The sequence below is a fragment of the Pristiophorus japonicus genome, chromosome 7, assembly GCF_044704955.1.
Source record: "Pristiophorus japonicus isolate sPriJap1 chromosome 7, sPriJap1.hap1, whole genome shotgun sequence".
Taxonomy (NCBI): domain Eukaryota; kingdom Metazoa; phylum Chordata; class Chondrichthyes; family Pristiophoridae; genus Pristiophorus; species Pristiophorus japonicus.
The window spans coordinates 112,984,147-113,010,071 of record NC_091983.1 but is presented as its reverse complement, the minus strand read 5'-3'; the positions used below and the strand labels follow the sequence as shown (position 1 = coordinate 113,010,071).

The window sequence follows — 25,925 nt, the reverse complement described above, 5'->3', positions numbered from 1 at the left end:
GTTAAAAATGAACATGTTCATGAATAGAAGAAACCCAGAAAGCCCATATCTTTTTCTGTAGATTAACCCCACCTGCCTTTTCATCAAACCTTCAAGGACATGCTTGCTTTTGAGGGAGTGTGGCGAAGGTTCACCAGACTGATTCCCGGGATGGCAGGACTGACATATGAGGAAAGACGGGATCGGCTAGGCTTATACTCACTGGAATTTAGAAGAATGAGAGGGAATCTCATAGAAACTTAAAAAATTCTGATGGGACTGGACAGGTTAGATGCAGGAAGAGTGTTCCTGATGTTGGGCAAGTTTAGAACCAGGGGTCACAGTCGAAGGATAAGGGGTAAGCCATATAGGACCGAGATGAGGAGAAACTTTTTCACCCAGAGAATTATGAACCTGTGGAATTCTGTGCCACAGAAAGTTGTTGAGTCCAGTTTGTTGGACATATTCAAAAGGGAGTTAGATGTGGCCTTTACAGCTAAAGGGATCAAGGGGTATGGATACTGAGGTTGCATGATCAGCCATGATCATATTGAATGGCGGTGCAGGCTCGAAAGGCCGAATGGCCTACTCCTGCACCTATTTTCTATGTTTCTACGTTTTTTTCTCCAGAAAATGCACCCAATTATCTCTTTAACCCATTTCATAGCATCTGTTTCAATGAAATGGGGAAACATGAAGGGGTAATTAAAAATACCAACTTCTGGACTGATTAGTTTTGAACATACTGCATTTAATAATCCTAGAATGGAAACAAATGACCAGAACGGAGATCTATGTATGGAGGCAGAGGGTATGGCTGAGGTACTAAATGAGTACTTTGCATCTGTCTTCACCAAGAAAGAGGATATGGAGAGAAATAGTTAATTTAGCAAATAAAATAATCTGGTTACAGAAGTTGTTTATACAAACTAATTCATGTTCTGTATTAAATGTTCAAGTTAATGGAACTATTCACCATAGACAGTGAAGGAGGATGTAATGATAAAGAGGTATTAGAAAGGCTGGCTATACTTATAGATAAATCACCAGGAGCAGATGGGATGCATCCTAGGATGCTGAGGGAATTGAGGGTGGAAATCACAGAGGTACTGGCCGTAATATTCCATAGATCTGGGGGTGGTGCCAGAGGACTGGAGTATAGCAAATGTTACACCATTGTTCCAAAAAGGGTGTAAAGATAAACCCAGCAACTACAGGCCAGTCAGTTTAACCTCAGTAGTAGGGGAAGCTTTTAGAAACAGTAATCAGGGACAAAATTAACAGTCACTTGGATAGGGGTGGATTAATTAATGAAAGCAAGCACGGATTTGTTAAAGACAAATGGTGTTTAACCAACTTGATCAAGTTTTTTGATGAGGTAACAGAGGGTTGATAAGGGTAATGTGGGTGACGTAATGTACATGGATTTCCAAAAGGCATTCGACAAAGTGCCATATAATAGGTTTGTCAGCAAAATTGAAGCCTGTGGAATAAAAGGGACAGTGGCAGCGTGGATACAAAATTGGCTAAGTGACAGGAATTAGAGAGTAGTAGTGAACCGTAGTTTTTCCAGACTGGAGGAAGGTGTACAGTGGTGTTCCCCAGGGATTGGTTCTTGGACCACTGCTTTTCTTGATATGTATTCATGTCTTGGACATGGACATGGGTGTACAGGGCACAATTTCAAAATTTGCCGCTGACAAAACTTGAAATTATTTTAACAGTCAGGAAAGTGAGGCTTCAGGAAGACAGACAGGCTGGTGAAATGGGCGGACACATGGCAGATGAAATTTAGTGCATTTTGGTAGAAAAAAATGAGGGCATATAAACTAAATGGTCCAATCCTAAAGGGAGTGCACAGAAACCTGGGGGTATGTGTGCATAAATCGTTGAAGGTGGCAGGGTAGGTTGACAAAGTCGTTAAAAATGCTTGCGAGATCCTGGGCTTCATAAATAGAGGTAGAGAGTATAAAAGTGTGGAAATTATAATGAACCTGTATAAAACACTGCTCGGCCCCAACTGGAGTATTGTGGCCAATTCTGGGCACCACACTTTAAGGAAGGATGTGAAGGCCTTTGAGAAAGTGCAGAAAAGATTTACGAGAATGATTCCAGGAATGAGGGACTTCAGTTATGTTAATAGACTGGAGAAGCTAGGGTTGTTCTCCTTGGAGCAGAGACGATTGAGAGGAGATTTGATAGAGGCGTTCAAAATCATGAGGGATCTGAACAGAGTAGATAGAAACTGTTCCCATTGGTGGAAGGGTCGAGAACCAGAGGACATAGATTTAAGGTGATTGGCAAAAGAACTAAAGGCGATGAAAGAAAAAACTTTTTAATGCAGCGAGTGGTTAAGATTTGGAATGCACTGCCAGAAAGGGTGGAGGAGGCAGTCTCAATTTTATCTTTCAAAAGGGAGTTGGATAAGTATCTGAAGGAAAAAAAAATTACAGGAGTACAGGGAGAGGACATGGGAGTGGGACTAGCTGAGAGTTGGCATGGGCTCGGTGGGCTGACTGACCGTCATCTGTGCTGTATCCATTCTATGATTCAATGAAAAGGTAGTTCAAAGTTTTAATCTGTGCGTGGTAAATAACTTCAGTTTGACATTGATGTCGGAAATCTTCCTTACCACTTTTCTGCCATTGTACAACAAACTAATTTGTTTTCATGATCAGTACTAATCTGTTTCTCAACAGTGAACAATGAGCTGACAATGAATCAAGATCCTAAAGCCATTAGGAAACACAACTTTAACAAGCAGGATCATCTCCATTCAACTGAATATAGAGTACGGAACATAACCTGTAACAATTAAATCTCAGCAAAGACAGAGGCTCACATAAATAAGTAGACTGATGTCATTAAGGTACCTGCCGCCATTCCATCACCGAAGAGGGAACCTGTACAACAGAAATGCAATCAAAAATTACCAAGTGAAGAACCACTTCATAGTTTTGCCAAGCACCACTTCAGTGACAGACTGTTTTCTCAGTGGATTCATGTTCAAAAGATGATACCCTTTCAATGCCGCATACAGACGGGATATAAAAGTCACCAAGGGACAAAGGAAGACATTTTTGTTCTTGCCTGGAAAGCAGTCTGTGTCTTCGCCAACTGCTGTTAATGACCAGTACTTTAAAAGAGGTAAATTAGTGTGGGGGGTATGCTGGTAGGTGGCGCAGCGCTAACCTTAACTGCCACACCGTCCTGGTGGCATTGCACAAGGAGGACCAATTTGTTGTGCTGGTGCGGTGTTGCTGCTTCCCCGAGCGTCTGTGTGAGGCTGTGAAGCTCGCAAAGCATTGTGGGCAGTGAAGATTTCTGAAATGTAAAAGGAGCCATGCACATTGAAGCAAAGGAAAATAAAATGCATTGATCAATACATTTTTCAGCCCTGTCTTTTAACAAATAAATCAGTGTTTAAAAGCCCTGTCTTAACAAATAATTAGTATTTAAAATAAGTTCCTAAAGTCAACATTCAGCACTTAAAGCTGAATTACCTTCCTAAACTCAACAACTGGGAAAGCTGCCTCAGCACTACCACAAATGGCTCAGCAGGCCAAGGAAAGGGCACTCAGGATCTCGCACGCAGCACTCCAGCTTTTTGCAGGGGGTCTGCACTGCAAGACCAGCCCTCTACCCACAGGGGCCAGGAGGCCCTCCAGAAAGAACAAAGTGGGAGCACATTACCAAGGCCATCACTGTCAACAGTGTCGCCCCCACCACCTACAGTACTCAAAAGAAACTTTATGACCTCAGACCATTGGTCTAGGTCAGTGAATGCAACTTCAAAAGACGTCACCAACCAACTGAACCACTAGCCTCACACACTGCGCAATGCAGGACCCCTCAATCACTCATCTACCACCAATGACGAGGCACATCTCATTCCTAGCATCACCTCATCCCCTTGCAGGAGATAGTGCAGGTCATTCTTGGCAGGGGCATGGCCGAGCCCTTGGCCAGCACCGAGGCTGAAAGGATACAAGATGCGGGTATTCATGTATGTTATCCTCCTTCTGGCATGCACCTCTAGGCTTCCTGCCCCCAAGTCAGTGCAACTCCACCCTTTTGCCTTCCTCATTTCACACACCCAAGAAATGCATCCGGCCCAGGCAGTGGGACCGCATGCAGATGATTCCATTCCGGATATCCTGGCCACAAATGGGCTGTCTGGGATGCATCCTTCCATCTGATTGCTCTTTGGTTTCTTCTTCTTCTGTGTCTTCCTCTTCCCTCTGCAAGCTGTAAATGTGAAATGTCTGCATAAAATGCTGCAAATACTCAGTTGGTCAGGCAGCATGTCGACCTGAGACATGAACTCCACGGATGTTGCATGACCTGCTGAGTATTCATAGCATGTTCTGTCCTCTCAAAGGTGTTCACTTACTATCCGAGCCCTTGCAAGCATCCAGCAACACTATCAAAACACTTAAAAAAAAACCTCACACATCTATTGCAGTAATCCACCACTTCAATAAAATTAAAAAAGTCCAAATTGTTCCATTCAAACTTATCTGATTGATGTGCATGTCCCTCCAACAGCTGCAGATATCACCTGTCAGCATCCATCAGCCTGCTTGGACCCAGCGCTGACTTGAGTGCTAGGGTCAAAGTTCACATAGGTGACGTTAAGTTGGTGTGATGTCACCACGCCGCCATTTTTTCAGGGGGCTGCCAGTTATCACCTCCAGCTGGCACAAGAGCAACGTCCACCATTTGTTTATGCATCGCTGCTGCTACCAGGTGGTGGTAAGGACATCAATTTTTGCCCAAAGTTCTTTTTTTTTTAAATCTCAGCCATGCAAGTCTGTCCAGATGAAATATTTATTTCATGTTTAAGATTATTTTAAAATCAATAAATAAGTCTCATTTCTTCTGTCCTGTTAACGTGTTTCTTCAGTCACATCTGAATATTTTACATTCAGGAATGGATAATGATCTGCATTTCATTAAAACTGTTGATTTTTAAACTCAGCACACTGGATCCATTTTCCCCCCAGAGGACTGGTGGCACGATGGTCTGATATAACTAGAATTGTACATGTTCATAGACTGATGAAATTTTTACTTTTTTTTTTACACAAAATATAAGAATAAAAGATTTAGTCAGTTCTGTTGTGTATTAATTGAAAATGTGCATGTATAAGTTAGGTCCCCAGAGCTTTGCAGGAAAGTGGGGGAAATTACATTCCTTACAGTTTGTTTAATCAATGTAGTACTTGATTTATTCTGTATCAGCTCTAGTTCATAGTTTCTCCCCTTCCCCCCCCACACACACATAAATCGTAATCACTGACAAGAGCAAAAAGATAAAAGTTTAGAATTTTAATTCACAATAAATTGCACAAAATAGTTTAAGAATTTGCATGGTCTAAGTTAGCATTTCTGTTATTATTTCTGTGCTCATATTGTACTATTAATGCACTGGTTCATTTAAAAAAAAAAGTGCTTGACATTTTATCATTCGTTTAAAAACTAATGGCCCAGAAATTCCTCTGGGGGTCTTCCCGTGGGCAATTGCCTCCACACTGGATATTTTTAATGAATTTACCTGGTGGTCTAGGAGGCGCCCTGATTTCCGATGGGGAGGTTTTCTTTTTCCGCGCTGTGAAGCGCGCTCTTATGCAGAGGGTTCCGATGCAGAAGATGCAGTCATGTGTGACTGCTCAGACAATCAGGTAAGTATTTCACAGGTTCCCATTAATAGCACTGAGACTTGGGTAACGATGAGTTCTCAGTGCTATTAATGGGAACAAAAGCAATCACACAAAATAATAAAAAACAGACCAGACATTTAAAATTAATTGAAATTAAAATTATGTCTTATAAAAATAAAATATTTTCCCAATTTTTAAAAAAGATTTTTTAAATTATGATTAAAAATAAACTTACTATAGTGGGGAGGGCTTTTAAGAAACTGTGTTTTTAATTTTATTTTATAATTCTTTGTGTGTTTTAAAACACTTGCACCTGTAAAAGTAGGCTATGTGCTTGCTCTTTCAGGCGCAAAATATTTGGGGACATTTGCCGGGCAAGATATGGGTAAATAGCCCAAGATATGGGTAAATAGCTTGACAGATTGGAAAAGCCGGTTTTCAGCATATGCGAGTTCGTAGAAACTTTGTACGGGCCCGGGACATCGGAAATTCTGCCTCAATGACTCTCTTGTGGCATTATTCAAAGCGAGTCAGATGACTCCCTATTTTATCATGTGTTACCATACGACAAAATTATAATGTTGTTGATCTCCAATGACTTTTCTCAAAAATTGTACATCTTTCTATAACTTTGTTTTTTCACTAATTCTTTGTGTTGACTGCCTTGCTTTATCTTTCCCAAGATTGTGACACTTTCTTCATTGTGGTGTCTATATCATTTGATCTGATTTTTTTTTCATTGTTTCCATCTTACTCCTTCAATCTTTCATTATCTCCAATATCACAGTGCAGTTCTTACACATTCCCTTACTAAAGTACTAAATCACTTAACTTTAAGACTTAGGATGTGCAAGGTGATGGAAGGCAACATATAACTGGATGGATGTGGCACTGAGAATAGGCCATCAAAAACATACTGCATCATGGTCAATTAAAAGACAAATGGGACCAAATGTCAGACTAGGAGGGACTGGCTGCAGCAGGAGTAAGGAAGGGATTACAGTGTGCACAGAACAGGTGAAGGGGACCAAGATCTGTGAGGGTATAAGGGAGAAAGCTGAAGCCCAGAATATTGTGGAAGTGCTGGAGTCTGAGAATATGCAATTGGAATGCTGTCTGGGGAATTTTATGGTTGGATGGGGGCCTATGTTACGGGAGTAATGTGGCTGCCATGTGAAGCCTGGAACTATTGGGGAAGGTGGGCTGAGGGAGGAGGATATTGAAGCACTCGAGGATAAGTCTAAGACAAGGAGGTTGCTGGGGTCTGAGAGCAGAGAGGTTTAGGGCACACGGTAGGGGAAATGGGAGTGTACCATTTAGGGGTCAGTACTAGAGTAGGCTTGCTGGAGAGGGATGGAATTGTGGGAGTACTGAAGGGACAGTGGAACTGATGGGAACAGGAAGTAATCCAGGACACAGATTGAAAGGAGCCCAAATTTGGGGTAGTCAGAACCAGGAATGAAGCACAGGTTAGGAACACCGAGTACCAAAGTACTCAATCTCAAGCTGCATCCATTGGGATGCCCTTTCTTGTGATATTCGATATCCATCTTTTCCATTGCTTTCCACAACTTCATGTGCCGATATTAATGTTACTAATGTAGCTGCTGTTCGTCTGATGACATTCTATGTTGCAGTTGTTTACAAGTTATGAGATTTGGTAATGTCAATCTGATCCAAAGAACGATGCCATTGTTGTCTTTGATTGTGGGCAGTTTCACATTGATCAATTTTGTGAATTAGTTTACAAAGCGATGCGAGACTTATTATTTTGAGCTTATGCTTTCTCTGCCTCTGTCATTTTTCCTCAACTAAAACTTGTCAGAGTGTAATGGTATTTGGGTTAACAAGAATAAGGAGTCAAGTCAATGACACATCGCTAACCAAAGAATCACATTTGAAAATATTTAAAACTATACTTTTTTTTTAATAAAAGTGTTATATTTATGGCTTTCTTTCAATCATTTACACTGTAATATAACAATTCTGCTGGAACAGCAATTAAAATGATGTTCCACTGTGAGCTGTAACAAGTTTGGATTCCTCAAATTATCAGTGCCATATGTACCATTTGTGGAGTTCCACAACGGGACCAAACATAGGAAAATAGAATATAGCGAGAACAAATGTATTTTAAGTGAAATTTATTTTCAATAGCATTACATGGAGCAAGAATATCACTCAACACAACTTTTAAGCTGCTAAAGTACTATTTTGCTGGTTTGCCTATATATAAGGGTCAAAAGCATAATGACACAGTCATCAGGATTCAGTATAGTTTTTAAACAAATGCTAAGCAAAAGATTCTGCCATATTATCTACAGAAAAGACCAAATATTAAACAGATTATTTTTTCTTCAAAATCATCCTCAAGCATTAGACAAAGCCATCAGAAATGCAACACAATTTGCCCATTAACTGCTATGCTATAAAGCTTGTTTCCATATCAAGAATGTAAAAGAATTTATAGAAATGTATTCAATATAATGATTTTTTTTTCAATTGAGGAAATATGATTTTAAAGTATTAATTTTAAGCTGCCTATAAAGTTATGTTATAGAACTGGTAAGTAAATGGAAAAGTACCCCTTTTCAATATGGATTTCCCAGTTCCATGGATGACTTAGGAAAATATTATAGTAAATGCATTACAGTGCAATTTTTTTATTGGAATGATGCTTGCTGAGCGTTAGGTCCCCTTCAAATTTTTGCAGTAATAGGTGGGCCAAGAGATTCTTTATAAACAGACTTAATTCCTTTAAACTGACATGTTAGAATTTGAAGTGACACTGGAAAGGTATGACCAGTCTTTTCATATTTCGCTTTTCCATGGTATTTGATAACTACTTGATCATGCTAAAAAAATGTTTCTGCAACAACAGGTTTACACATACTTATTCAGGTTGAGAGTGAGCCACTTACTGTATCTAAATTAGTCACAATATTCTGTACAAAACTGTTGTCTAAAGGGAATCCTACTTTTAGCCTTTTTTGTAATATTTGCTTGTCGTTAATCAATTATATAAATTGTGGTTTATAGAAGTGGTAGGTTAATAAGCCATCACATTAGTAAAGAGTGAATGGTCAAATTACAGGCTAATGATTTTAAATAACTAACTCCAATGATGCGTTTCTGCAGGCCTCTGACATCTTCAAATATTCACACTATGTGCAACTGCTATGTGGGACGTCATTTGTCAATGCTGAGAGGCAATTTTTCTCTATTATTCATGGCAGCGGTCACTAATGGTCAAAATCCTTCATTTAGTTTCAGGCAATATTCATTTCTGAAAGTAAAGAGTACAGAAGATTAGCTAATAGTATCTAAAATAACTTACAAAACTCAAGATATACTTCACAGAATGTTTAGTGAAACTGTACTTGTGTATTTCTTCCTGGTATGCGCTAGTTCCTAAGGAAAAGTGCAAAAGGGCTATCCTGCTAGGAGAGCAGGATATTGTTAAAATAATTTACCTTCAGCATTTAGCCTGGTGCTGGGATGAGAGGGATGTCCTACAATGAACACCAGCAGCATAATAGTTACTGCTGCTTTAAGATTCAGAATGGAACTACCAAAAGCCTGTACAGGCACAACATCTCAAATCCGGCAACCTCGGGACCGAGACCGTGCCAATTTTCGGATTTCGGACAAGAAAATCAAGAGCATATGTATGTTACCGAGACTAATGGTGGTGTGGGTCAGGTTGGGTTAGATCGAGGGTCATTCAGCAAGGCTCAGACTGATCACACGCCATTTAAAACATAGCGGCGAAGCAGATAACTAGTCCGGCCCGCTGGTTTTTGGACAATAATTCCAGATTTTATTTTATCAAATGGGATTCTCAAAAATGTCCAGTTTTCAGACAAATTCAATTTTTGGACAGCTGGATTTGAGACGGTGTACTTGAAATCCTCCAAACGAATGAAATTCAACGAATTATGTAAAAATGGAAAAATAATTTAATATACTTGGCACACAAATGCAATTTTAGTTAACTTTCTTTAAAAAGTTTATTTTTAAGGTCCTAAAGCAAGTGAAAAATAAGAGCAGTCTGACTTTTCCCTCCTATGCTAGAAACTGTTCAGCCCAAATTTCAATTGTGGTAAACTCAATACTTCATGTGTAAAGTGTTCATGGAATATCGTGTGTGTGTGTGTGTGTGTGTGTGTGTGTGTGTGTGTGTGTGTGTGTGTGTGTGTGTGTGTCCAAATTCAAAATAGGCAGATTTAAAACCAAAATTTTACATTTTACCTAGAATTTTAAAAATAGCACATGAAGAATTTGTAAGTGCATTGATACACATTTTTATTAATTCTAAATTGATATTTCAGTAGATATTACATAAACGAAGTCTGGAGTTGATTTGGGTACAATGTGTATATTAAGTCCAAAATCAATGGAGGATTAATTTCAGGCATTAATTTTTAATCTAGATTTATCAAGGCATTTTTCTCAGGACTGAAATAGAAGAGTTCTTCCATAAGATACGATACATCCGTATCTGTTGAGCAAAGAGAAAATCAATTTGCCTTACTTGACATCTAGTCTTGGGAGACACAATTTTGTCCAGCTAAACACTGGGAAGACATAGTCTTTTGCTCCTGCCAAAAACTCTTACCCATTCCTAGTCTCGGGCTGAATCAGACGGTTTGAAAGCTCAGCATCCTGTTCAATCTGGAGTCAACCTTCAGATCCCATAATTTCTTTATCACAAAGACCGTCTACATATACCTCCATAATACTGCCCATTTTGTGCCCCACCTTGGTTTATTTGCTGCTGCTGAAATCCCCAACCATGGCTATGTTGTCTCCAAACTTGATTACTCCAATGCTCTCCTAGCCAGCAAAGAGATGGAAGAAGTAATCAACAGTGCTAAGTGGCAATTAGTCACCAATAACCTGCTTACAGAAACTGAGTTTGGGTTCCGCCAGGACCTTTCAGTTCCAGATCCCATTACAATCTTGGTCCAAACACAGACACAAGTGCTGAATTCAAGAGGTAAGGCAAGAGTGACTGCCCTTAACATCAAGGCAGCTTTCCACCGTGTGGGGCATCAAGGATCCGGAGTAAAACTGAATCAATGGGGATCAGGGAAAAGCTCTCCATTGGCTGGAGTCATACCTAGCACAAGTGAGATGGCTGTGGTTATTGGAGGTCTATCATCTCAGCCACGAGACATCACTGCAGGAGTTCCTCAGGATAGTGTTCTAGGCCCAGCCATCTTCAGCTGCTTCATCAATGACCTTCCCTCCATCATAAGGTCAGAAGTAAGCCTGTTAGCTGATGATTGCAGTGATCAGCTCGATGGGCCAAATGGCCTCCTTGTGTGCTGTAACCATTCTATGCTTCTATGATTTCATTTGCAGTTCCGGATAATGAATCAGTCCATGCCCACCTGCAGCAAAACCTTAACATCCAGGCTTGGATTGATGAGTTAACATTCATGCCACACAATTGCCAGGCAATGATCCTCTCCAGCAAGTGAGAGAACTTAACAACTGCTATTGGACTTTCAATGGCATCAACATTAGCAAATCTCACACCATCAACATCCTGGGGGTCACATTGAGCAAAAATACAACCGAACCAGTCAAATAAATACTATGGCTACTAGAGCAGGAGAGTGGTTGTGCATTCTGCAGAGAGTGGCTCACCTTCTTAAGCTCTTCACCATTCAGGAGTGTGACGGAATACTCTCCACTTCTCTGGATGAGTACAACTGCAACACTAAAGAAGTTCGACCTCATTCAGGACAAAGTAATCCATTTTATCGCACCCCATCCACCAGCTTAAATACCCTCTCCCTCCACCATCATACTGGGGCTGCAATATATCCTATCTACAGGATGCACTGCAACAAGTCACCAAGGCATCTTTGACAACAACTGCTAAACCCATGATCTCACCACTTGAAAGGACAAAGACAGCAGGTGCAGGGGTACACCATCACTTCCAAGTTCCTCAGTCACACACCATCCTGACTGAGACATGTATCGCTGTTCCTTCTTTGTCGCTGGGTCCAAATCCTGGAACTCCCTACCAAACAGCTTTGTGAGAATACCCTCACCACATGAACTGCAACGGTTCAAAAAGGCCCACCACCATCTTCGAGTGCGCAACTAGGGATGGGCAATAAATACCAGCCATGCCAGTGACCCATAATCCCAAGAAAGAATTTTACAAAGCATACCATCTTCCACCCTTTGTAATGTACAGCACATTCAAAACTGTGCTGCCCGTTTTCTATCCCAGACTTAGTTCCATTTGCACATCACTCCTGTCCTCACCGAGTTGTATCGACTCCCACAGGGTCCCCCAATACCTCAAATTTAACATTCTTATTCATGTGTTTAAATCATTCTGTGGCTTCACCTCTTTGTATCCTCCTCCAGCTCTACAACTGCTCCAAACTCTTCACCTCCAACCCCAGCCTCCTGTACACCCCCTGCTTTTGATCTACCATTGGAGGCTTGCTTCTAGGTCCCCTGCTCTAGAATGGCCTTCCTAAACCCCTTCACCTCCCCGCCCTCCTTAAAACCCACCTCCTTAACTAACCTTTCAGTCGTTCCTCCTAATCTCTCTATTTACCTCACCCACTTTTTCCTTCTCTGCTGTGAAGCATCTTGGGATACACTTGCCATGTTAAAGAAGCTGCATAAATGTTGAAAGAATATCACAAATTACTAGGTATAGATTACATAATTTCTTCTTCCACCTTTACAAAGGAAGTCTGAATCACTGCTGCTGACTCTTCAGTATTTCAGGTATCTGAATTCTTGAGCAGTAATTTCCATTTGCCTAGCACATCAATTCTATGGTCAGTTACCAATCTCATTCATTGGTTTTCTTTTTCTGTAGTTTTAAACCATGTTCAGTACGCAAAAAAAGCAAAATCAAAATGTCAGAAACAAATTTTCTTGACTGTGCTGAAAAAGTTCCTGTCATGGTTTTTGGGTCACTGTCCAAATTTTGAGGACCTAGCAAATATCTTTTAGATTACCTCAGTATCGCAATTTCAAAATCAACCTTCTAGTGTAAAAATACAATTAATCGATCCCCTCAAGTGCACAGTCTGAACCCAAAGTTACAAACCCAGTTATTACCAGCAGCTTAAAACAGTTTCAATTAAAAGTCCAAGGAAGTGAAATGTCTCGAGTATTTTGTTTTCTCTATAAACCGCCTTCTCTGGCTCTAATTTTCAGCGTAAAGTCAGTTTTGTACAATACAAGTCTGGTCAGCTTAATATAAAAAGTCAAGAGGTTCTTTATAAACAAACATAATTCCTTTAAACAGATACGTTAGAGTTTGAAGAGACACTGAAAATGTCTGATCAGAGTCTTCAATTCCTATTTTCAAAGGTTTTTGGAAAATTATAGTTAGTCCCTCCACATTCTCCTTGTCCAGTGTTTATCTTAGCCTGATGATCTCTCTAATTTTAGTCACATTAATATTTCAGTTTTCTTTTGAATATTTATCTTCAGCAGAGGCTCTTCTACATCCCCCTTAGGCCTTCACACAGTCGCACAACAGACTTCCTCTTAAAAATTGAGGCAAAAGACTTCAAATACAAAATGGCCTCCTTTCATCTCCAATGGATCCCAGCTCTTCCTGGGCTATCTTTTTACTTGCGTACTTAAAGTCCTTGTAATTTCCCTTTATGCTGACTGCCAGCCTGCTTCCATACTCTCTTTCATCTTTGCAACCCTAATTTTTGCTTCCCTTCAATGCTGAATATCTCAGTTATCTTCTCTGACCTCATTTTTGTTCCAATCACTATTTATCCCAAACTTGTATGCACCCCTTCCCTTCTACTCAATGTATTTAACCTGAAATGTACCACATGTTTAAATATTTCCCATTGTTGTTTTATCTGCCATTTTTTCCCAACCAATTTTCCCAACCCTAGCCCAGGGTCCCTTTCAATGCACTGAAATAAATTTCCAGTCAATACCTTTATCTTCAATTCCTCTTTTTCTTCAGATTCACATTGAAAATAATGAATGAGATTATTGTCATTATTTCCAACTGTTCTACCTTTAGATGCATGATAAAATTTTTACCACTGATATATCCTCACTGCTTTCCTCCCTCAGCCTATGCACCGAGCGACTTCTCATCCTCGGTGATTTCAACCTCCATCTCAATTCATCATGCTCTCTCTCGAGTTCACTACCCTCCTGTCCTCCCTTAATTTCTCAAGCCATATTCACAGCCACCCCCTTGACCTTGCAATCTCTTGTGGCCTTGCTATTCTAACCATGTCAATGAAAGATAAAGCCATCTCTGATCATTTCCTGGTATCGCTCGCGACCCACATCCCCCTTCCCCAAGCCAAACCTACTTCCTTCTGCATCCGTCCCTGGAAAAAACTCTCAACTGCACTTATCAACTCAAAACTGCCCAACCTTTGGTCCTCTTAACAATGACATTTCTGCAGCCACCAATCTGCTCATCACCACCTTTGATGCCCTAGTCCCTATTAAAAAGATTACTCTCTCCCATGCTGGCCGTTCCCCCTGGTACAGCCCTTATCTTTGCTCCCTCAAGTCAAAAGTGCACAGGCTTGAATGGATGTGGCGGACAACTGGTTTAACCATTCCTACCAGATCTGGCTCGAACTAACAATAAACAATTAGTTTGCCTGCTTATTTGGAAAGGAACCTTGCACCATTGTGTTGATAACCCTCTAATCTTGGTTTAACAGGCTTTTTGATCTTATCGAAACGTATAAGGTTATGAGGGGGCTTGACAAGGTGGATGCAGAGAGGATGTTTCCACTGATGGGGGAGACTAGAACTAGAGGGCATGATCTTAGAATAAGGGGCCGCCCATTTAAAACAGAGATGAGGAGAAATTTCTTCTGAGGATTGGTAATCTGTGGAATTCGCTGCCTCAGAGTTGTGGAAGCTGGGACATTGAATAAATTTAAGACAGAAATAGACAGTTTCTTAAACGATAAGGGGTTACTGGGAGCGGGCAGGGAAGTGGACCCGAGTCCATGATCAGATCAGCCATGATCTTATTAAATGGCGGAGCAGGCTCGAGGGGCCGTATGCCCTACTCCTGCTCCTATTTCTTATGTTCTTATGTTGACACAGCGCAAGGCCTTTGGAAACAGAACACTGAACAAGCAGAAAGACAGGAGATTAGGACACTGGTTCTGCCCTGGGCTATAGTATAGGATGCAGAAGGATTCTTGGCCTAGAAATTCGAGTGCGCTAGAAACTGCTGGTGACACCGTGGGCCGCAGTTAATGGCCGCCAAAATAGCGCAGGCAGCACCAGTATATTGGTGCTGCTTCCTAATTAACATTAGTGGAGTGCTAAGTTCACTGTGCAAGGCCGTTTTTTGTGGCAGTAGTTTCACCAGGAGGCCCAATGTAGCGTAGCCCTAGCGTCAATGCAGCAAGTACAGCCTTCACTTAAAGCAAGGCTGTCATTTTTAGAAAGCAGTACAGTCCCTTAAAGGGGACCTGCCTTCTGAAATGAGAAAATAAAAATCACTTAAAAATAGACAAATTTAGAAAGAAAAACTTGGATTTATATAGCGCCTTTCACGACCACCGGACATCTCAAAGTGCTTTATAGCCAATGAAGTACTTTTGGAATGTAGGCACTGTTGTAATGTGGGAAACGCGGCAGCCAATTTGAACACAAGCAAGCTCCCACAAACAACAATGTGATAATGACCTGATCATTTTTTTTGGCCAGGACACCGGGGATAATTCCCCGGCTCCTCTTCAAAATAGTGCCATGGAATCTTTTACGCCCACTTGAGAGAGCAGTCAAGGCCTCGGTTTAACATCTCATCTGAAAGACGGCACTTCTGACAGTGCAGTGCTCCCTTAGCACTGCACTGGAGTGTCAACTTAGATTTTTACGTGCTCAAGTCCCTGGAGTGGGATTTGAACCGACAACCTTCTGACTCAGAGGCGAGAGTGCTACCCAGCTTTTAAAAAAAATTAGTTCTGGGATGTGGGCGTCGCTAGCAGGGCCAGCATTTATCACACATCCCGAATTGCCTTCGAGAAGGTAGTGGTGAGCAGTCTTCTTGACCGCTTGCAGTCCTTGTGGTGAAGGTGCTCCCACAGTGTTGTTAGGGAGGGAGTTCCAAATTTTGGATCCAGCGACAATGAAGGAACGGCGATATATTTCCAAGTCAGGATGGTGCGTGACTTGGAGGGGAACTTGTAGGTCATGGTGTTCCCATGTGCCTGCAGCCCTTGTCCTTCTAGGTGGTAGATGTCGCGGGTTTGGGAGGTGCTGCTGAAGATGCTGTGGCTAGTTGCTGCAGTGCATCTTATAGATGGTACACATTGCAGCCACTGTGCGCTGGTGGTGGAGGGACTGAATGTTGAAGGTAGTGGATCGGGTGCCAATTAAGCAGGCTGATTTGACCTGGATGGTGTTGAGCTTCTTGTGTTATTGGAGTTGCACTCATCCAGGCATGTGGAGAGTATTCCACCACACTCCTGACTTGTAGATGGTGGAAAGACTTTGGGGAGTCAGGAGGCGAGACACTCTGCACAGAATACCCAGCCTCTGACCCGCTCTTATTGCCACAGTATTTATGTAGATGGTCCAATGAAGTTTCTGGTCGATGGTGACCCCTGGGATGTTGATGGTGAGCGATGGTAATGCCGCTGAATATCAAGGGGAGGTGGTTAGACTTTCGCTTGTTGGAGATGGTCATTGCCTGGCACTTTGGGTGGCGCGAATGTTACTTGCCACTTATCAGTCCAAGCCTGAATGTCGTCCAGGTCTTGCTGCCTTATCTCTCTCATCTGGAAGAAGGAGAGCATGCCGGGAGATCTGAGATATGCAGTGATCATGACCATCTTTAAAAAAGGGGACAAGTCCAACTGCGTCAACTACAGAGGAATCTCCCTGTTATCAGCCACTGGGAAAGTCGTCTCTAGTGTCCTCCTCAACTGTCTTCTCCCTGTGGCCGAGGAGCTCCTCCTGGAGTCACAGAGTGGATTTCGTCCCTACAGGGCACAATGGACATGATTTTTGCAGCGCGACAGCTGCAGAAAAAATGCAGGGAACAGCGCCAGCCCTTATACATGGCCTTCTTCGACCTTACAAAGGCCTTTGACACCGTCAACCGTGAGGGTCTATGGAGCATCCTCCTCAGTTTCGGATGCCCCAAAAGTTTGTCAACATCCTCCGCCTGCTCCATGACGACATGCAGGCCGTGATCCTTACCAACGGATCCATTACAGACCCAATCCATGTCCGGACCGGAGTCAAACAGGGCTGCGTCATCGCCCCAACCCTCTTCTCAAACTTCCTTGCTGCCATGCTCCACCACACAGTCAACAAGCTCCCCGCTGGACTGGAACTAAACTACAGAACCAGTGGGAACCTGTTCAACCTTCGCCGTCTCCAGACCAGGTCCAAGACCACCCCAACTTCTGTCATCGAGCTACAGTACGCGGACGACGCCTACATCTGCGCATAGAGGCTAAACTCCAGGACATAGTCGATGTATTTACTGAGACGTACGAAAGCATGGGCCTTATAAGATCCACAGTGCGGCCCTGGACAACGTGGACCATTTCCGATACCTCAGGAGCCTATCAACAAGAGCAGACATTGACGATGAGATTCAACACCACCTCCTGTGCGCCAGTGCAACCTTCGGCCGCCTGAGGAAGAGTGTTCAAAGACCAGGCCCTCAAATCTGCCACGAAGCTCATGGTCTACAGGGCTGTAGTAATACCCGCCCTCCTGTATAGCTCAGAGACATGGACCATGTACAGTAGACACCTCAAGTCACTGGAGAAATACCATCGTTGTCTCCGCAGGATCCGACAAATCCCCTGGGAGGATAGGCGCACCAACATAACTGTCCTCGGCCAGGCCAACATCCCTAGCATTGAAGCACTGACCACACTTGATCAGTTCCGCTGGGCAGGCCACATTGTCCACATGCCAGACACGAGACTCCCAAAGCAAGCGCTCTACTCTGAACTCCTTCATGGCAAACGAGCCAAAGGTGGGCAGAGGAAACGTTACAAGGACACCCTCAAAGCCTCCCTGATAAAGTGCAACATCCCCACTGACACCTAGGAGTCCTTGGCTAAAGACCAGCCCAAGTGGAGGAAGTGCATACGGGAAGGCGCTGAGCACCTCGAGTCTCATCACCAAGAGCAGGCAGAAATCAAGCGCAGGTAGTGGAAAGAGCGTGCGGCAAACCTGTCCCACCCTCCCTTACCCTCAACGACTATCTGTCCCACCTGTGACCGGGACTGTGGTTCTTGTATTGGACTGTTCAGCCACCTAAGGACTCATTTTAAGAATGGAAGCAAATCTTCCTCGATTCCGAGGGACTGCCTATGGTAATGATGCATGTGGGCATAGACTGCTCCATTTTCTGAGGCGTTGCGAATGGAACTGAACACTGTGCAATCATCAGCAAACATCCCCACTTCTGAAGTTATGGAGGGAGATCATTGATGAGGCAGCTGAAGATGGAACTCCTGCAGCAATGTCCTGGGGCTGGGCTGATTGACCTCGAACAACCACAACCATTTTCCTTTGTGCTAGGTATGACTTCAGTCAGTGGAGAGTTTTCCTCTGGCTCCCATCGACTTCAATATGAAAATATGAAAATAAATTATTATAAACAATTCCCAAATGGCATTCTTCAGCTCTTAAAGATGAATTGCCTTCTGCACTGAAAAGAAAAATGGGAAAAGTGCTTCAGTGCCAGCACAAATGGCTCAGCAAGCCAGTGAAAGTGCATCCAGGGTCTTGCACGCAGCACTCCAGCTTTGTGGAGGGGTTCAACACTGCAAGAGAGATCCTCTCCCTACAGGGGCCAGGAGGTCCTCAAGAACGATATGTGACCAGATCACTGAGGCCAGCAGTGCTGCCCACCCACCACGACTTGGCTCCAGTGCCCAAAGAAGCTTCATGACCTTAGGGTCAGTGAATGCATCTTCAAAAGCCGTCTCCAACCAACTGTATCACCAGCCTCACACACTTCCCAATGCACGACTCTCCACTCCCCCAACAACGTGTACCAATAACTATGCGCATCTCCCATTCCTAGCTTCATCTCAGCCCCTTGGAGGAGAGGGTACTGGCCATTCTTGACAGGGGCATTGCTGAGTCCTTGGCCATTGGCAGGGTTGAAAGAATACAAGATGCTGGTGTCCTCATATGTTATCTTCCTTCTCACATTCAACTTCTTCCTTATCCCACAATCTGTTCTGATTTACAAGCTGCACATGGTGTAAGCAGGCACCTCCTGCTTTACCCCCTCTCCCCTTACCACAACCCTTCCATACCCTTGTGCCTTCCTCATTCCAGACACCCAACTTGCCCAGCCAGCAGCAGCCGACGACGACAAAACACGGTCACTTGATTTGACACTCCCAGCCACTAGTTCAAGCTTGACCTGCAAGGCCATCTGCAGTCTTCTCCACTGAAAGTCAGCAGCCTTCCACCAGATATGCTGCAGCCACTGGGCTAGCTCTGACATCAGTAGGATAGGCAAAGGCACGCATAAGAGTCACTAAAGGAATGCACAAGGGTGATGAGTTGACTTCTGTGTGCCATATTGGATGGCTAGACATATAAAGTTGGATTGGAAAGTTTGCTTATATTTCAGCATTGTAGCCAAGACGACGCTGTGATGGTCAGTAACAGAGGGAAAGGAAGGTGTAGGACAAATGTTGAAAGGGGACTTGGGGTTGTGTTCACTGGTACCACAGGTGGATGATTCCATCCCAGATATCCCAGCCAGAAAGGGGCTGTCTGGGTTTCGTCGACCCCTTCTACATCCTCCCCTTCCCTCAGTTACTGAAAATCTGAAATAAACAGAGAAAATGCTGGAAATACTCAGCAGGCCAGGCAACATCTTGAGCCGAGACGTGAACTCTGTTTCTCTCTCCACAGATGTTGTCTGGCCTGCTGAGTATTTCGAGCATTTTCTGTCTTCTCAGAGGCCTTTCTTTGCATCCGAGGTCTTGCAATTGTGTTGCACCAATCACTACTTCAATAAAGTAAAATATCCAGTACAAAAGCTTAAATACAAACTTACTTGAGAGATGTGTGCGTCCTGTTAAGAAGTGCTGACAGCATCTCAGTCTGCTGCACTTTCGTTTTTCAGAGAGAGCTTAGGAGCCAGCAGAAAGGTTCAAGTTCGCAGAGCGTGATTGCACACTGACTGACTCCATGCTCTCCAGATTTGCATGTCCAGGGCCAGCACTGCTAATGGCAGAACTGTGCCCTCACCAAAATGGCAGCTACCAAGTTCCACACCGGAGGTGGGTGTTCAAGCGGCGGCCGCCATTTTTTTCCCCCTGGATTCCAGTTCAAACGGTGGTGGTAAGTTGCCCAATTTCTCTCACCTTGTGTTTACAGAAGATCCATCGAAGTGGGGTTGTGTTGCTCTTTTATTTTGTATCGTGAACTTAAGTTGTACCAAACAAACCAAGGTGACTCCAACTTGTTTTCCAACAGGTTTAACATTTATATTTAAGCACTGTAACCCAAATTATTGATATGCTCAATACCCTTTCCCCTTTTATTACTTATTCTTCATTGTGCTTCTTAACCTTTCTTATTTGCCTCAAGGTACATTTGTCTATATATTCCCTTGAGATTATTTAGATTTGCCCCATTTCTCTGTCTTGCTTGTTTAATTCCTCCTCCACTCACTTTCTGCAGAATATCAAGATCGATTTGGTTAGGTAAAAACCTAAACAGAATGTAGAGTTCCTCTGTCCTAGAAATCATCCCAATGCCCTGGAAATCAAACACACGCTCAATGCATAAATTCTGTTTCTCTAACTCGACCAACATGCAGCTCTCGGAGTAACCTTATGATCCTGCTTTTTAAATGTAATACCTAACACCTCAAACTTCCTTTGAAAGGCCTCCAGCCTGATGCTCCCTGTGCCATTTGTTCCAACAAAACCAAATCAGGCTATTCATACTACTTCCTTTTCCAGAATCTTCTGTATACATCATAGTTAATTCCCTGTATATGAAGCTGATCACAAACATCCAAATGCTTTGATTCTGCAGGTGGCTCAAAGCTGCACTGCTAATGGCCCTTGGTGAAATAAATGTATACACCTGCCCAAAGGTTTTCTTTTAAATTGTTCAGCAATTGTCATTTTGTGTACTCATGAATTTTTTTTTCATTAAAGCATTTATTTTTATCCCTATTTTCAGTCAACTTCAGCTAAGGGGTTCATTATCACCAGCAGCTCTACTGAGGAGGCTCTTATTAGACAGTTAGGAGTTCTTAAATCTAACTCAAGGAGGCACCCAATAACTTTTTCTTCCTCGCACTTGCAAGGAAGTTTGTCTCCACTTCAGTATATGCTCCATTCACTTGCCATATATCGATTGCCTCACACCAATTGTTTTCTTCAAAATAATTCTTCCTTAAAGTGGTGCCTTTGGTTTGTGAACACAAACCGTAGCAGGATCACACATTTGTAATCAATGCACTACTGAAAAAAGTGTTTGTTGACAATAACTTAAAGGAGGAAGCTCTGGAGGAGAAAATTCAGTAAAGATAGCATGAAATCGCCATTACAAATTTCTGAAGCTTGCAATATTGTGGGCCACACAGCACCTTTAAGCCTGGGAACTCAAAGTTAATCTACATGTTGCAACTATAACTTCAAACATATTTCTATTGACAGACGCTGTTCAAACAAAACAAGCAAAATAAATACAACATTCATAGCAAAACAAAGAACCTTGCAACATGCATTGCAAAAAGTGAAATCAAACTTAAATATGGATCTTAATACAACTTAAATATGAAACTCAGGAAACATGTACAGGTACTACAGTATTTGCCATTTAGCTGGAAAGTGTTCAAATAATTGCAGGATGCAAAGCAAAAGGGAAGAAATTGGGCCCCAATTCAATAAATGCTATTAATTTAACTGGCTATGGGATGAACCTATTGGTTTGTTATAATTGTTACATTTCCTGAGTATTTTAAGATAAAATTGTGGTTATGCCAACATTGTTCTACTGTATTCCAGTTTGCAATTTTTTTTTACTTTGTTCTTTCAATTAAATTGGTCAAATTGCTGACAATTAAGTTTAAACCTCTCTCTGGTAAATGTTTGGTTTCAGACTTTTTGTTGAAGCCTTGCTCATTCGTGTTCAGACTATAGGTCAACACAATGTAAACTACACCCATTCACAGCACACTGGAATCAACTGCAGTATTATCACTTTTATTTGACAAAGTACAAAAGAAAAGTGAAATTATAGGCAGGCATTGCTGGCCAATAGCCAGCCAGGGATCACTACAACATGCATTTCTCCCTCAAGTTAACTGAGATAACCTGCAAAAGAAAAGAAAGCAAGCTTTTAAAAGAATGGTGAGGTGCGAAGCAAATATCTGCTCTCGTTAAGTGTGAAAGTTGCTGCCTCAGTAGATGCTGTGTTCCCTTACCTTAACTCATTCCTCCCCGTCCTCAGTGAGTTCTGTCTCTTTATGTACCACTACCCTGGTGACTGACATGTCTGGGTGCTGCTCTTTGGCTTCTTTTATTGCCTGTGCCAAGGCCTACCCAGAATTACAAACAATAACGACGGGATTGAAAAAGAAAAGTTACAAGTCAAAATACAGAACAAACAATGACATGATAAAAGCAAGTTACATTTACTAACATTTGTGGTGTAAAATAAATGTAACGATTTAATCCTGTATGAAAAATCTTCAAAAATCAGAAAAATTTTAAAAAAGTTTGTTTACTCAGAATGAACTAATCAAAATTTCCAAATGAAGGTATCCTTCATAAATTAGTGGCTGCCCAAAGGTCAGCAGTCGATTTAAAAGTTGTGTGCCTGCCCTTTTCAGAACATGTTCCTTGACCATTTTTGGATTAATGAATCAGATTTCCCCACATATTATGAAAAGTATATAACCACACACACTTAGTCCCATGTTGGCTGTTGTGATGAGCTAATTTAAATTGAACAATCTATATTATGAAACAAGAACTCGAGGGAGAGTCTGGAGGGCTCAAACTAATAATTCAGACCCCTATCTTGAGGTATTAGGTTAGATGGCCCAAAGCTTGGTCAAAGAGGTAGGTTTTAAGGTGGGTCTTAAAGGAAGGAAAAGAGGTAGCGGCAAAGAGGTTTAGGAGGGAATTCCAGAGCTTAGGGCCTTGGCAGCTGACGGCACGGTCACCAAAGGTGAAGCGATTAAAATCAGGTATGCAAAAGAGGCCAGAATTGGAGGAGAGCAGATATCTTGGATGATTGTATGGCTGGAGGAGGTTACAGAGATAGGGAGGGGCGAGGCCATGGAGGGATTAGAAAACAAAGTGAGAATTTTAAAATCGAGATGTTGCTTAACCAGGAGCCACTGTAGGTCAGCAAGCACAGGGGTGATGGGTGTACAGGACGTGCTGCGAGTTAGGATACTACAGAAGGGTTTTAAATGAGCTCAGATTTATGGAGGATGGAAGATGGGAGGCTGGCCAGGAGAACATTGTAATAATAGAGTCTGGTGTTAACAAAGGCATGGATGAGAGTTTCAGCAACAGATGGACTGAGGCTGGGACAGAGATGAGCGATATTATAGAGGTGGGAGAAGACAGTCTTTGCGACAAAGATATGGGATCAGAAGCTCAGCTCATGGTAAAATAGAGCGAGGTTGTGAACAGTCTGGTTCAACCTGAGACAGTGGCCAGGGAGGGGGATGGAATCAGTAATGGCGGGGGCTGAAAACAATGGCTTTCCTCTTCCCAATGTTTAACTGGAGGAAATGTGACCTCATCCAGGACTGGATGTTGGACAAGCAGTCTGACAACCGAGGCAGTGGAGGAGGAGAGGGATGGTGGCGAGGTAGAGCTCGATGTCAGCAGCATACATGTATAACCCGATGTGTGATTTCACCAAGGAGCAGCACGTAGATGAGAAATAAGAGGGGGTTAAGGATAGATCTTTGGGGGACTCCAGAGGTAACACTCTGAGATCAGGAAGAGAAGTCATTGCAGGAGATTCTCTGGTTGGAGAGAATGGAACCAAGCGAGGGCAATCACACTCAAATGGACACTATAGGAGATGCTTTAGAGGAGGATGGTGTGATCAACATAACTGCTATTTTGTATGTTCACCTTACTGTGGAACAGAGCAGTTTATCAATTGGTGAGCTGAGGCCTTATACCAAATGTTTCCCTGAAATGAGCTTTCGACCAAATATCTGCAGCATAACGAAGACCGCCTATTTCCACCATCGCAACATCGCCAGTCTCCACCCTTGCCTCAGCTGAAACCCTCATCCATGCCTTTGTTACCTCTAGACTTGACTATTCCAATGCACTCCTGGCTGGCCTCCCACATTCTACCCTACGTAAAATAGAAGTGATCCAAAACTCGGCTGCCCGTGTCCTAACTCGCACCAAATCCCACTCACCCGCCTCAATTCAAAAATTCTCATCCTAGTTTTTAAATCCCTCCATAGCTTCGCTCCTCCCCATCTCGAATATCCTTCAGCCCCACAACCCCCTGCCCCACCCCCCCCATATCTGTGCTCCTCTAATTCTGCCCTCTTGAGCATCCCTGATTATAAACCTGCAACCATTGGTGGCCGTGCCTTCGGTTACCTAGGCCCTAAGTTCTGGAATTCCCTGCCTAAACCTCTCTGCCTCTCTTTCCTCCTTCAAGACACTCCTTAAAACCTACTTCTGACCAAGCTTTTGGTCACCTGCTCTAATTTCTCCTTTTGTGGTTTGGTGTAAATATTTTTGTCTCAATACTCCTGTGAAGCACCTTGGGATGTTTCACTATGTTAAAGGTGCTATATAAATACAAGTTGTTGTTGTCGTCATTGCTCAGCTAACCTGCTGAGACACTGAAGTACGTGTGAAAGACACAGATATCCAGTTCCGAGCTCAAAGGGAATACTACTGTTACGCTCTCCTCAGAATGTCTCTGCCTCTGCAAAGCATAGTGTTGGAATCCAAGAAAAGCTGGTAATCTACCCATTACAAAGCACTCCCCTTTTCCTAGACCAGCCTAAGAAAACTTAGAAATGGGCGCAATAGTTCAACACTATGCTTAAGAAAGAAGACACTGATTAATTGACTTGGGAATTCTTCCAGTCACCTGTACAAATCTTACACTAGGTAATGGTAATTTACCATAAATCCAAATCACAAGAATGTTTTGCTGTGCCTTATGAATTTGTATTTTGAATGTAAAAATAGAAAAACCATTTAAAGCTAATTGAGTATTTTTTTTTGCTTAAAGCAAAGCAGAATAGATTTGGTACTAAGCAGAGTATATATCAATCATAAGAAAGCACTCTATAAACATGCAAAAACTGCTTCAGAATTTTCAGATGCAAATTTTTCAACACAAGGATAAGCCTTAGTTACAAACAAGAAATGCAGAAACAATCCACCACGAAGACATTTTAAGGCATTTACATGACTCTTGTTTATCAACAGTTACTTCCCATGCTATAGAAAAAGCCACTCCTCTCCTGGGCATCAGCACAACTTTCCCCGAGGTGAAGTATCACACATCCCAAATTTAAATATCAACAGAACTTTTGTCAGGAAAGACAAGGACAGCTGGGCAGATGTGTGTGTGGATTTCCATCCGATAAATGAAGATGACCACAAGCTTTAATCATTGGAATGCCAGTAGGCCATTCAGGCCCTCGAGCCTGTTCCAGCATTCAATTAGATCATGGCTGATCTGTACCTCAACTCCACTTATCTGCCATTGTTCCATATTCATTAGCCTTTTTGATTACTTTCTGTACCTGTGCACTAGCTTCTAATGACTTGTGTACATGGACAGCTAAATCTTTGCTCCTATACAGCTCCTAGTCTCTCAAAGTAAACATTCTAATTTGTCTTGCTCAGATCCAAAGTGAATGACCTCACACATTTCCAAATTGAGCTCTGCCATATCATTCCAGAAGCGTTTCTTCTTACCAATTGAAGAAATCACTACCCCAGCAAAACATATTGCTTATGCTTTAGAAGACTAAATTATCCAGTTTGATGGGTATTCAGTTCTTTGAATATGTAATTCTAAGGCCTATTTAATGCTCATGCAACAAAAATGTTGCTGCACCTCTACAGAATGCAGGGGCAGACAAATCAATGGAATAGCTCTTTAGGATAAATGGATCTGTGCAGGTATTTAGCAACAGCATGTAGGCCAACCCTTCAATACTGTCCAATAAAGTAGGGTTAGTTCTACAGTTCATTGGCTTTCTTCAAAGCCACCAAAAACGTAGTTGTGTACTGTGGCATGCAACAGTATTTT

General features: G+C 42.4%; 1 protein-coding gene across 4 annotated transcripts in view; it reads right to left on the bottom strand.

The window, feature by feature from the left end:
• Positions 1 to 7,771: 7,771 nt before the first annotated feature.
• epb41l2 (erythrocyte membrane protein band 4.1 like 2) overlaps positions 7,772 to 25,925 on the bottom strand; it is a 255,078-nt gene continuing 236,924 nt past the window's right edge. For all 4 annotated transcript variants that reach the window (XM_070885256.1, XM_070885257.1, XM_070885258.1 and 1 more), the window contains 2 exons: positions 22,084 to 22,197; positions 7,772 to 8,928 (listed from right to left, as the gene is read on the bottom strand). In XM_070885256.1, coding sequence (XP_070741357.1) covers positions 22,090 to 22,197 — 108 coding nt within the window. In that variant the 3' untranslated portion in view covers positions 7,772 to 8,928; positions 22,084 to 22,089. The remainder of the gene's footprint in view (positions 8,929 to 22,083; positions 22,198 to 25,925) is intronic.